General features: G+C 44.5%; 1 protein-coding gene across 5 annotated transcripts in view; it reads left to right on the plus strand.

Moving 5' to 3' along the window:
- Nucleotides 1-5,333: 5,333 nt before the first annotated feature.
- The window catches only part of TRIO (trio Rho guanine nucleotide exchange factor), a 274,794-nt gene continuing 266,934 nt past the window's right edge, over nucleotides 5,334-13,193 (plus strand). For 4 of the 5 annotated variants that reach the window (XM_063130237.1, XM_063130241.1, XM_063130244.1 and 1 more), the window contains exon 1: nucleotides 5,334-5,482. In XM_063130237.1, the coding sequence (XP_062986307.1) occupies nucleotides 5,377-5,482 (106 nt within the window). In that variant the 5' untranslated portion in view covers nucleotides 5,334-5,376. Of the gene's footprint in view, nucleotides 5,483-7,462; nucleotides 7,541-13,193 lie in introns of those variants that run through there. The other variant, XM_063130242.1, reaches the window with a different exon arrangement.

Genomic DNA, 13,193 nt, shown 5'->3' on the forward strand with positions numbered 1-13,193 from the left:
AGATAAAGGGAGAATCCAAATTTAAATGCAGTATAGTTCTTTTCGGGACAAACAGGGAAAAGCTATTGCCCATGTGTCCACTTTACCATGTTACTACAATCAGGTTTGCTTCAGGAATGGCCCAATATAAGACAACTCTATAGCTAATTTAATACTAGTTGCTTCAATAGTTATATGGAAGATAAATCCTTAACACAAGTGTTCATGTTTTCCTTAACAAGTATGAACAGCAGGAACTTGGTGATAGCTGTGATTTTTCAAATTTGTAAGTAACCAGATGTTATGTTACTTCTGTGCTGCATAGCTGAAAAGCCCAAATTATACACTTCTTAAAATAGGTGATTTCCTTCTCTGATTAAATTAGTTGAACATTTCCTATATTGTCTCCAGCTCTGCTATACCTGGCCCTTCAAAGATATAGCAATTAAGATGTGGAGGAATCACTGCTGTCCTACTTAAGACTGCTATCTCATCTCTTCTTGATTTGTTGTTCACCCAGTATGGAAAAACCCTTATGGTGGGCTCCCGAGCAGCTTCTGATTATGTAGCAACTGGCATTTCTCCTCACAAATATAAATAGTGCATGGCAGAAGTGGTCCTTGAACAGCCTGTGTACCTGTATCTGGGAACTCTGATTTGGCTGCGGTTGCCCAAACCATATACATAGGGTGTTCCACATCTCTTGTTCACACTTCACATTTATTTATTTCTAACATTTATATTCTACCTTTCCTCCAAGGAGATCAAGGCAGCATATGAGGTTCTCTCACCACTCCCATTTTACCCTCACCACAACACTGTGAGGTAGGTTAGGTTGAGAGATTGTGACTGGCCCAAGGTCACTCAGGGAGCAATACTATCCATGTTTAGACAGGAAAAAGACCTACAACTCTCAGCATTCTCCAGCTTGCCATGTTGCCTATGGAATGCTGGGAGTTGAAGGACTTTTTCTGTCTAAACATGCTTAGGATTGTGCCCTCAGTGAATTTCATGGCTGAGTGGGGTTTGAACCTGTGTCTCTCTAGTCCCAGTCCAACCCTCTAACCACTACACCACACAGATATGTTTGTGGCAAGGAATGCCAGAATACATGAGGTAAACAAAATTGCTACATTAAATGTAAATCAGCTCTCAGTCTGCTTGGACATGCTGGCATCATCTACAGATGAGGCTATCAAGTTATTTACAGTTATAAACGTTATACTGCACCAGCCCTAATAGTAATCTCTGTGGGACTGACGGTTTATTGCTGCCTACTCGTGAACTTTGTCACAGTCATTAAGTATTCCACTTTGCAAATAAGAGAAATTACTTCTGTTCTTAATTCATTTATAAAGAATGTCCTGTCAGGAAACTTGGAGCTGAAGATTATGAACTACCCAGTAGGAAATAGATGAAAATTGGTATCATTATTCCATTTTCTCTCTTTTAGTAGTGAAGTGTTAAATGATTTTTGCCCAAACTGGTATTGCATACAAAGTTACTTTCCTATGCTTTTTATCCTTTAATATATTCTGTTGCGTTCCAAAGCATTCTCCCCCGTTGCTCTTCTCTAACAGCTCACCTATGCCAAATGATCTACCTTCAGTGTGGTGGCCAGGGCAACATTTTTTTTAATGGCCAATACAGACTACAGAGAAAGAAGTAGTTTCCACACGTCGTACTGAGGCCGCTTCCATGCAGCCCCAGTGCGACCCCAAAGCGATTGTGTAACTTGCCTGGAGAAGCGACGAGGAAGAGGCGTCCTTGCCGCCGCCGCCACCCACCTACCTCCGACCCGGCCGGGTCGGAGAGCTCGGTGGAAGAAGGCGGGGTGGAGAGCGGAAGCTCTCCACCCCGCCTTCTTACGCCGAGCTCTCCGTCCCGGCCGGCGAGGAAGTAGGTGGGTGGCGGCGGCAGCGGCAAGGATGCCTCTTCCTCGTTGCTTCTCCAGGCAAGTTACATGATCGCTTTGGGGCCGCACTGGGGGCGCATGGAAGCGCCCTCAGTACGGTGTGTAGAATCCCTTCCAGTTTTTGTTAGGTATTGTTAACCAAAACAACATAGTAATCCAAAATAACATGTATACTGCTATGGCCCTGCAGAGTGAGAATGGGTCATTTAACTCTAAGGTTTTTAAGGCAGCCTACCCCAGCCCAGTGACCCTTGATCTTTTGGACTACAGCTCTCAGCATTCCTGAGTATTGGCTATGCTGGCTAGGGCTGATGTGAGTTGGTCCAACACTTCACCAGGTTGGGGGGAAGTTGTCCTAAGGATTCTCCTTTAATGGAAACTGATGGCTAGTACCAGGGCCAGTTCAAGATTTGAAGGGGCCCTGGGCAAACTGTACTCTAATACACCCCCTCCTCTGTCAGTGGGTCTTGGTGGGCTTACCTGGAGGTGGTGGCAGTGATCCAAGCAGCGCTAACCAGTTAGGTCTCGCCATCCTTTTAATTTCCCACAAAGCCCCAGAGCGACATTAGGTCAGAAGCATTATGGGAAATTAAAAACATGGCCAGATCTAGTCATCTGGTACTGCACAGGGGGCCAGAACAGTGATGATGATGATGATGGTCCAGGGTAGGCATCAGCAGGGAACCCTGGCAGCTGACCAAGTAGAGTTCCTCTTTTTTAAACTTGTGTCTATAACTCACTCTCCGTTTTGCATTTTAGAAATATCTTTTATAAATATTAGTGAGGGTTGCCATTTGTTGAGTTTTAGTTCCTTGCCACACACCTCTAAATGCTAAACATTTAGCAGATACAGGTCTGTGCACAGTAGAGTCAAAATAAAAATCTGTCCAGTGGCACTAATGCACTTTGGACTATACAGCCTAACACTTCACAAAATACAGTTGGTGAGGTTTATTTTTGAAGCGTCATTGTTCTAGTATAAGTTTAAACGGGAGGAAAAAGCTCTCTACATTTAAATGGGCACTGCATACAGGATAAGATATTGCAGTGAATACCAAACAAAAGAGGGGGAAATAAACAAAAAAATACAGATATAATATATACAAGGGTGGAACTAAGCCAGGACTCACAGGGATTCAGCACTGGCACTTTTTTATTAGCAGAGATGCTGATGTCATCTGCCACAACCCCCTAATAATTACCTGTTTCCTCTGAGTTTAGCTGAAATCCACACGTTAGCTGAGGAGTGGGAAAATTTTCCTAACAATAATATATTGTTCCCTGTTACAATGTGAAGTATGTTGGTGTGACTTGAATGGGAAATAAGACCCATTAACTTTATAAAATGTGACAACAGCTATAAATGATTTTTTAAAAAAATATGCACCAAATGTGGGGCCTGCATTTCCATCCTCTTTTCTGGTAGGTGGAGGTGGCTATGGGAGCTGTCATGGTGAGTACATCAATATTGTACAAATGAGCAGACTGTTGAGCTTTGGCTATAGAGAGGTATAAAAATGTAATTAAATAAATAAAATGGCAGGGATGTTCTAAAACTACAAGATGAAGCCTCGCCACCCATCACGTTCTATGTGAAGCTGGTCCATCATCCTATTTTGAAAGTTCTTACACCAGGAACACAGCAGGAGCAAAAGCAACTGCTGAGTTCAATACTGTTATTTTCAAAAAACACTAAATTCACAGAGAGAGGAGCCACTAAAAGTCTGTTATACATCTCTTTCCGTAGCTACACCCAAATTTCCTCTAAATGTTGCATGAGATCATCGACAAATAAAACTGGAGGAATGCTGCCATATGGTCTAGTTCCCTAAACGGAACACAACGAATTCACATTAGAAGAAAGAGAGGACACCTCCCCCCCCCGAAATAGTACACATTTTATTGCTCTAAAAATGCAGGAAGATTAAAGAGACCTCAGTTCTGGAAAGCTAGTGAACCGTGAAAATCATTCAATTGAAAAGGTCTGTAAATGTTTCAGTAGCAGCAGAGACAGCAATTTTGCAGGAACCTAAGGCTACACTCCTATTCACTTACCTGGGAACAAGTCCCGTTGAACTCAGTGGGGCTTACTTGCAAGTAGACATGTATGTGTGCAAATAACCCTAGCCCCATAGGTTTAGCTGGACGAATATTGACAGCCATTGGATCTTAAATTCTCCTCCGTTCTTAGCTCAAACATGACAATAGAATCAATGAAAGGCTAGCATGCAGCTCACTTCTTATAAGCGTTAAACCGCACTTCTATCTCCTCCCAAAGGCTAGGGCTTTTTCTTTTCTTTTTTTAACCCCCCACCCCCTATAGCTTTGAGTGAATTATTTGTTTAATAAGGGGGGGTCCTTGACCGACCTGACTGTGGTCTCCTAATTTGGGGGAGCCACGCCTTACAATGGCCTCCACCAGAAAGAGGGCGCTCTTTGCTCCCCGCAGGCAACAAGGCGCATTAAATACATATGCAAGCATTTATGTATTAAAGGGGATTCCCTGCTTGGGCTCCGGCGGCGGCGGCGGCTTATAATACGGCCCGGGCCAATGGGAAAACGCTCTTTTCTTTAGCCGTGTGCTCCAATCAGCGCTCACGGTAGCCTCTTCCTGTGGAATCTGCCGAACGCTAACGGAGTTGCCCGGAGCTTCCCGAGCGGCTGCCCTTGCCCCCCCCCCCTCCACTGCTGCTCTCTCCCTCTCTTCTTTTTCCCCTGGCTTCCCTGGGCGGGGAATTGACTCTCTTCCTTCCTTCCCTGTTCCCACCCACCTTTGCAATTGCAATCAAGATGGAGGCGCGGGGCGGCTTCTGCACCCTTCTAGGGCACTGTTGTTAATGCAGCTGCTCCTGCCTGGCTCCCCAAAGACTGCAACACCCTTCCTCCCGCTTGCCCGCCGCCTGCTTCCATTCTTTCTCCCCTCCCACCGGCTTCCTGCTGCTGCTGCACTGATTGCAGCCCCCTCCTCCCGTCTCCATCCATGCGCCCTCCCTCCCCCCTCCTGCAATTGTCTCTGCTTTTTTTTGCTCCCGCATGCATCCATGGCTTATGCATGCGCTGCACACCCTGCCTCTCTGGAGGGGCTGCCGGGGGCTCTCCTAGAGCTGTGATCTCTGCGCGCACACCTTCAGCCGTGTCCTCCATCTATTATTACAATCATTGCTGCTGCCTGGGCAAGCGAGCCATCCATCCAACCAGCCGCCCTTTTCTTTTCTCTCTCCTCCCCCTCCCACCTACCCTCGACGCCCCGCTTTGCACCACCACCACCACCACCACCACCATCGTGTCTCTGGATGGATTTCTTCCTGGTTTTTTGCTTGGAAGGTGAAGCCGGAGAGCCGGCGGCAACATTTTAGTCCCCCCCCCCCACTTCCCCTCCCCAATCCTGCTGCTGTCAGGATCCAGTCAAAGAGAAGGAAGGAGGCTGATCAGAGTGGCGGTGGCATCGGGTCCGGAGGAGCCACCGAGCGCATCTAGCAGCCATGAGCGGTTCCACGACCGCCTCCTCTACCAGCGGCAACGCAGCCGGAGAAGGGGCGGAGGACGCCGCCAAGGATTCCGCAGACATCGCGGCTTTCTTCCGATCGGGTAAGGTCTCCTTTTCGCCGAGGGAAAACGCGACGGGGCGGAGGGGGGGAGGCAGAAGACAGAAAATGCTTCTCAAAGGACTTTGGGGGAGAAAGGGAGGGGGGGGAGAGCTTATTTTATTTTGCCTCCTCTTCCCAGACAGTTAGGCCGTGGGGTGTTTTGTGTGTGTGTGTGTGTGCACTCCGAATTGCGGATTCGCTCTATGTCTGTGTCTAGGAGCAAAGGAAGTCGTGGTTTCGAGTATCGGAGGGCTTAGGAAGCATAGCCAGTGTTGTCGCCATGTGTCGAATGGGAGAAGTGTTCGGAAGACGCGAGACAAGAAACCATGCGTGTATCTGCGCGCACTTTGTGGTCTCTCTTTAGTCGAAGAAGCTGGTGGAGGCGAAGAGGGAGACTCTCCCTGCCGCCCCCCCATCATAGATCATTTTTAACCAGCTCTGGTACCTTGTGATTGTCCGTAAAGGCCAGGTCCCACTTTTTGCTTAATGAGGCAGCCGAGGAGAGTATAAAAGGCCAGGATTACTGTAGCCTACGGCGTGTGCCTCGATGTCATAATCCACAGCCTTTGTCACAGTTCCTGGTCACCTTAGTTGTTATAGGCAAGGGACGGCAATAAAACCATTTCCTCTTGTTCCATTCTTCGGGGTGGGTGGGGGGGGGGGAGAGAGCGCATTGTTTTGTCGCCTCTATTGCGGCCTATTTTTTCTCCCTTCTGTTAAAATATAGAAGCCTTCTTTCCCCCACCTGCCTGTTGGCCTTTTGGGATCTGATTCATTTATGGAAGGGTGGAGTGTAAACATATGAAATAGGTGGCTAAAAATATAATTGGCTTCCTTTGTATGTATTTTGAAAGCCTTTGTGTGAATTTGGTGCAATAGGTGGACAATGAGGCTGCAATCCTATACCCACTTATCTAGATGTAACCCCCAATGGAGTCAATGTAACTTCCTTCTGAGTAAACATGTATAGGGTTGCACTGTAACTGCCTTTGTGTTTTGGTGCTTGTAAGGTAGGGGTTCTAGCAGGCCTGCTGGCAATGAACACATGCATCTTGCATAGTTAAGCTGTAAGAAAAATACTTCAGTACAAGGCAGATGCCAGGAGCCTTCCCTTACATGGTCACTCCAGCTGTTGTGGTAACCTCCTTGTATCCTATTACAGTGGTGGTGGTAAAACTTTGTTGTTTTTTACATGTTTGTTGATGGGGCTGCAAATGGAAGGCAAAATGGATCAGGAGCAGACCATCATAGATTTATCCAAAACAGACCTTTTCCAAAAAAAACCTACAAGTGAAAAGGGTAACTTCTGCTGTGCTGTGTGTCGCGGTTGGGGTGTATGTTAAAATTGCCCAGTTACAGTGTTCTTAACCGGCTCAATGCTTGTGCCCTAGACTAGAGGAACATATGTGAGGGAAATGTCTTTAAAGCATTCTGGGCAGGGGAAGAAGCAAGAGTTTGTAGGGATTGCTTTGCACCTAGTGTAAAAGGACAAGCAGGGGCCTGTGAGTCCCCGGTTTGCACAGCTGAGCTGCCTTGGTTCTCTCCTCTTGAAAAGTGGACGACCGGGCAAGAGGAGGCTGTTGGGATACAATTGGAAGTCACCACCACCTCTTTGATGCCTTGAGTCGAGGAGGCAATACTATCTGCAGCAAAAAGAGTGATTGGGTTGTACTCTTAGATAAATCCAAGCAAAGCAACGAATCCTACTCCGAATTCCGGAGGTGAGGGAAATTGGTGGATGCTGGGGGAAGGAGGCAGAGGAGATAGGGTAGACCTTGCCAATGTTTGCCTGTGGTGTCTGCTGCCAGGGAAGGGGAAGCCCAACAGGAAGCCCCCCCCCCCCCCCCGTGACCGACTGAGTTTCCTTCTGGCCACCCCTTCAGCCAGTAGAGGAGATGGAAGGTCTCTCTTTGGGCTTTCCTCCCTTCTGCCACTGCTTTTTGGTTCCTTCTGCTCCTCAACATATAGGCTGCTGCTCATCATCTTTTCAAGGAGGGGAGCGAGGGCAGCAGGCTTGACGGCTTGCTTCATCTGAATGCCTTTAAAAGGACTGAGCCTAGTAGGGGTGGGGGAAGAAATGCAGACTCATCGCTGGAAAAATGAAGGGGTGTCTGAGTTAGGTCTGTATGTTTGTCTCTGTTAGTGATGTGGTATAGAGGGGATCTGGATAGATTTTGCAAGGATTGGTTTGGTTGCTTGTGATGTCCTTGACAAAGAATTGGGGGGGGGATATGGGGACGGGAGGGATGAAAAGTGCCAATAATTTGGAGTGCGTAGGAGAGGGTTATGGTGGTGGGGAGGACTTGTATACAAGTGTGATCAGAAGCCTCTCAGCTCAAAGTAGCTTAATCTGGGCAAAATCTGATCCATGGCACTGGTGCTTGTGTAGACAGGTGGCCAACTTTCTTCTGAGCTTTGTTTTCATTCTATGAAAGGGGGTGCAAGGATAGTGTGGATCATGTTCCTCAGAAATCCATAACACTATTTGATATTCCTGCCATAGGAATACTCGTAATACTGAGGCCCAGGGGTAACCTATTCTGGCCCACAGCCACACAGCATAGTGCTTGCTGTACACTTTGCTTTTGTGGGCATTTCCATTTTCAAATCACAAAATTTGGGGGAGAGTGGCTAGCATGTGCAAATAATGTTTGCCCCCTGATCAAGGTTGGTACTGTTTTGTCTGGAATACCTGGCTTTACTCTGTGGTATATCAAAGTTGTTCTTACATGTGCTAATTGTAATACAAGATGTTACCTAGGGTTTGGAGTATGCCAGCATGTGTTGGCTTTTATTCAAAGTAGGCTTGCAGATGAGTCTGCAAAACATACTAGCCCATAAGAATTTTAGTAGCTTGCCTTTCTCCACAAACCTGTTTTAGTCATCTGAGACCTGAAAAGGCAACTCAGTTAAGCGACTATTTCTAGCCTGGTTAAAGCATATTATGCTCTGGTGGTTCTGCTTCTGGTTTTATTCGGTTTCTGATTCAATATCACTGTTGCCCACTGAGCCCATGGGAATGGCTGCTGTAAGTGCATAAATGAGATGTTGATAGTGAAGCTACTGGAATTCTTGAAAGGCTGTAAAAATACAGGAGAAAGTTGTTGACAAATACTTGGTTTGCTTCGGAATCAACTTAAACTAGGCATGCAAAGACCAACTCTAGATTTGAGCACTCTGGACAATGTATTTCCCCCCCCTCTTCAGAGATGTTAGATTTAATTCCATCGAAATAATGATTCCAAAATCTGTGAGATTTTTTTTTTGTCAGTCATGATTGTTAGCATTTTTGTTGGTCAGCCATTGGTTATATGCTGGGAAAGGCCTTAAAATAATAAGTTTTTGTGCAGGAAAGACCTGAAACAGTGAACATCTAGAGGTACGGCAATTTACTTTAAGTGAGGGTGAGAAATGTAGTGGTGATGAATTTACAAAAAAGAGAGAATTAGAAGGGATAACTGTGCAGGAGATAGGGTTAAGGCGTAGTACAGCAATGGTGTTTCAAGCATGTAAGTGGGAGTTTGAAGTTGGGCAGCAACAAGTGACTGGTTTTCCCAGACTGCAATGGAGGGAGTGGGCTTTGAGTTTGGAATGGTGCAGCAGCTGTTAGAAGGGTGCATGAGTCATTGGGAAGGGTGAACTTTTTATGGCATGGAATGTATTGTCTATGGACTGCTAGTTGTTTCCAGTGGACTAGCAAATTTCTAAATTGGTCTCAAGTGTTGGGGACTGTAAGCATTTCATAGGATAAGGGTGCAAATGTATGCATGTTTAGGCAGACAAAAGACCTAAAACTCCCAGCATTCCCAGCCAGCAGTGCAGGGAATGCTGGGAATTTCAGGACTTGTAAAATGCATAGGCTTGTGCCCCAAATGTCTGAGGTAAAGGCTTAAACAGAGTAAAGCAGATGGTAAAATGGTGTGCCATTAAGTATAATTAATAGTACCCTGCTCTGAATAAGTCTCCTTGACTGGAGAAGCTAACTGAAACCAGTGCTTGTAATCGGACAGCGTGGAAACAAATTCAAAGTATTTATTTATTACATTTTTATACCGCCCAATAGCCAAAGCTCTCTGGGCAGTTCATAAAAATTAAAACCATAATAAAACAACCAAAGTAGGACTACAGAAAGCTATCTTTTGTTTATGTTGAAGAAGTAATACAGAAACAGCACTTTCCTCTGTTCCTAAAACATTGGCCTGCATCCCCTGGAGTCCAGAGGATTGCCTTATGAGAACTTAAAATTATAAACTTCAGGGCCAAGCCAGATGGGACAATCTGTGATTAAATCTCCTGATCTTTCCTTTTTAAAAAATAAGAAAAAAGCAGCAGCTGTGTGGACCTCCAAACTGTCTTGGGTGCAACACTGTATGGGTGTGTGTGCGAGAGAGTTAGCCATTTCTTCTACTCTGAAACTGTCTTTCTCCCAGCTGTTTTTGCCCCATGGGGAAAATGTGTTAGCTTTCCTCAGCGGGGCATATAGCAACTTTGGAGTGGGAATTTAGGTCAGGAAAACAGCATGGGTGGAAAGGGGTTAAAAAAAATCCCCTTCCACAGCTCTGATCCCATTTGAGGCCACTCATGGCTGCTTTATATTGTTGGGAGATCTGATTTCAGCTCGTCTGTTTTGGCCCTTGGCCTTTCAAAGCACTGCAGCATTTCCCATTTTCTTGGAAAGTGTGTGGACACATTTCTCGGCGTGCTGTAACTTGGGTGGAAATGTTTCCTTAATGCTTGAAATAACGGGCACAGTAACACTTGTGGCCAAATCCTATATGCACAGTTTGAAAGGATGCTGTTGTGGAGTTTGTGGGCTTAATGCTTTGGTGTATGCAACATTCCTGCCACTTTCAATTTCCTGGTTTTTATTGGCAAGAATCAATATTGGGAGCACTATACTGCCTCCATATTAAAAAAGGCAGTGTGAAGGCATGATGCGTCGACTTGAAGCCTCATACAGCTATATTGTAAGCAAGGCATGGACTGGGACTTCTTCCCATGCTCTTCTCCCCTTGTTCTTGCTTGTTCCCTGCAATTATGTAACTTGGCCCACTAATTTTGATGTGTAGCATGTGTGGTCTACTTTTTAAAAATACCTTCTAAAAATAGATGGGGGGGTGACTTTGAACAAACTAGATCAAGTAAAGTTCTCAAAGTTGTATAATGGTGAAATTCTTTACTGTTTTGGTGGGTAATTTGAACCACTTTTAAAGGAGTTTATTTTTAGAAAATATTTTTACAATGGTTGAATTGGTAAAATCCAGACTGTGAATTGCATCTGTTTTCTGAATCTTGATTCCTGGGTATAAAGCCCATCTTAATAGCCTAAATACTGTAAATCACTGTCTTTCTATCTTCAGATAACAACAACTTCTGCAGAAATTCCCATTGCTGGGAATGGGTTCAGCTGCAACACCAGACTATGGTGCTGTATGAGTGAGCAATCAAGATGCTATGGGCTCCTCTCCTCAGGCATGGTGATCCTCCCCCAATTTTGGGGTGAACCATGTTTTGCTCTTCCATTCAGACTATAGATCCTGCTTGTATGTAATGACAATTCATTGGTTTAATAACCGAACAACAAACCATGGGTTAACCACTGGTTTTTTTTAGCCCTTAAACAATCCTGTGGTCCAGGCTTGGGCGTTATGCTGCACAACCTACGAAAGAGCCAATCGTGGGTTGTGTGATACAGTGAAAGAGGCAGGTGCCCGCTTGTGCATGAAATCCCATACTTTTTAAATCTGTAGATTGTTGCGTGTGAACCAGGTCAATGTCTGTACTTGCCCTGCAAATCATGGTTTACTGGTTTGGATGAAATGGCAAACTATGGCTTGCTTCAAACTATGGCTTGCTTCAACCCCAAGTCTCCTTAATTGCTCATTTGGATAGCTCCAACCCATGGTTTAGCATTGCATCTGGAGTACCTGCTGGGGGCCAGGCTTGTTGGGCGTCACTGTCTCTCCTGTGTGAACTGCAAGAACACCTTAGAATGCTGATCTTCAACTGGTGGATCATTTGATCCCTCCTTTGTGCTCATTTGCTATCCTTCAAGATGAGAGAAAGACCAAGAAAAACAGAAATTAGGAAAGAGTTGGGAGAAAGAAGGTGTGTGTGGGGGGGAGAAAAAGACAGACATAAATGGCAGACATTTTAAGTTGTCTTTATAGTGCAAGCTGGGTTAAAGATGGATCTGGGAAACTTGAAAATGACCACCACTGAGGTTTCCTGTTTCAGGGAAGATTAGTAGTAATGGGCAAGCATCATTGACGGAAGCTTGTCAGTCATTTAGGATGCAATCCTATGCATGTTTAGACAGAAAAAAAATCCTACAACTCCCAACATTCCCATGCCAGCCACAGGGAATGCTGGGAGTTGTAAGACTTTTTTCTGTCTAAACATGCGTAGGATTTCACCCTTACCCATTTTTCCATTGAGTAAACTTCTGGGGAATCTTGAGGTTCCCTGGAACATAATATTAAAGTAACTGCTTTAAACAGAGCCAAAATGTTTTCAGTTTAAGGAAGGATAGCCTTTTGTCTTGGTTTCATCCTCAGTTAATTTTCATTAAATCAATTCTGTTGACAGATCTTATTATTAATAATTTCTACTATTGCTGGAAGCTATCCTTACACACACACACACACACACACACACACACACACTTCACTTCTCATCTTGGCTATTGCTTTTTGGGTTTCCTGTCCCAATTTAAACTTTTGTCCAGAATTTAGTGGTATTTATTTTCTACACAATTAATAATCATGTCACTCCTCTCTGTTATTCTGTTCAGTGGCTTCCAGTTCTTGTCTTGTGGTGCGGTGGTTTATTTATTTATTTACAAACACATTTGCACCCTGGCTTTTAGAAACAAAGCAGCTTTAAACTTCTCATTCTCACTTTGTAGCTCTATCTAGTTCAGCTCCTATTTGATTTCTCATTAGGAACCACTCTAGGCTGCTGATTCATTTGACTCTGTTCTTCTTAAAGTAAAGACCTCTTGTTCTAAACATCTCCATTCTTTTTCTCTTTCCTCTCTCCGTGCCTGAAATTGGATTTTTTTTTGGGGGGGGTGGGGGAATATATTTTCATCTAACTGACATAGAAATGATGTTTCCAATTTCTCCAAATTGAATCTTTTTGAAAATGTCACTTGTGTTAACCTTGACTCATACTTGGGAATTAAAGTCACCAAGCTATAATAGATTCAGCTTGCCATCAAATTGCACTGTTCAAAACTAGTACTGGTAAGTTATTTTACAAACACTTCATTTATTTCCTTCCATTATCAGTCTGAAAAACAACTGAAATTTCCCACTTAGGCTAATAAAGCAGACATTGACCTACCCAGATGTGAAATTCAGTGTATTATCTACAGTTCACTTGGACCTTACTCGCTTTCTATCTTTTTTGAGCTTTAGAGTCTGTTGGAGATAAAACTGTATCTGGTAATGGATAAGCTGTTTTTCACAGGACATCTCAGCACCCAATTTCTGGGATTTTAGAATACATTTTAGAGTTAGTCGACTTAGATACTCTAATAGGTTGTGACCTGCAGGTTGTAAGTTCATGGATATTGCTTTGCTTTTTGAGTTCAATTGGGAAATCATGAGAGGGTGGAACCTCAGATTCAGCAAAATGTCATGTAAGGCTCCTTCTTGAAGTGTTATCTCTGAAGACTGCTGGTGTGGGACTAATATTTTTGAATGCTT

The sequence above is a fragment of the Elgaria multicarinata genome, chromosome 7 (genome assembly GCF_023053635.1).
Source record: "Elgaria multicarinata webbii isolate HBS135686 ecotype San Diego chromosome 7, rElgMul1.1.pri, whole genome shotgun sequence".
Taxonomy (NCBI): domain Eukaryota; kingdom Metazoa; phylum Chordata; class Lepidosauria; order Squamata; family Anguidae; genus Elgaria; species Elgaria multicarinata.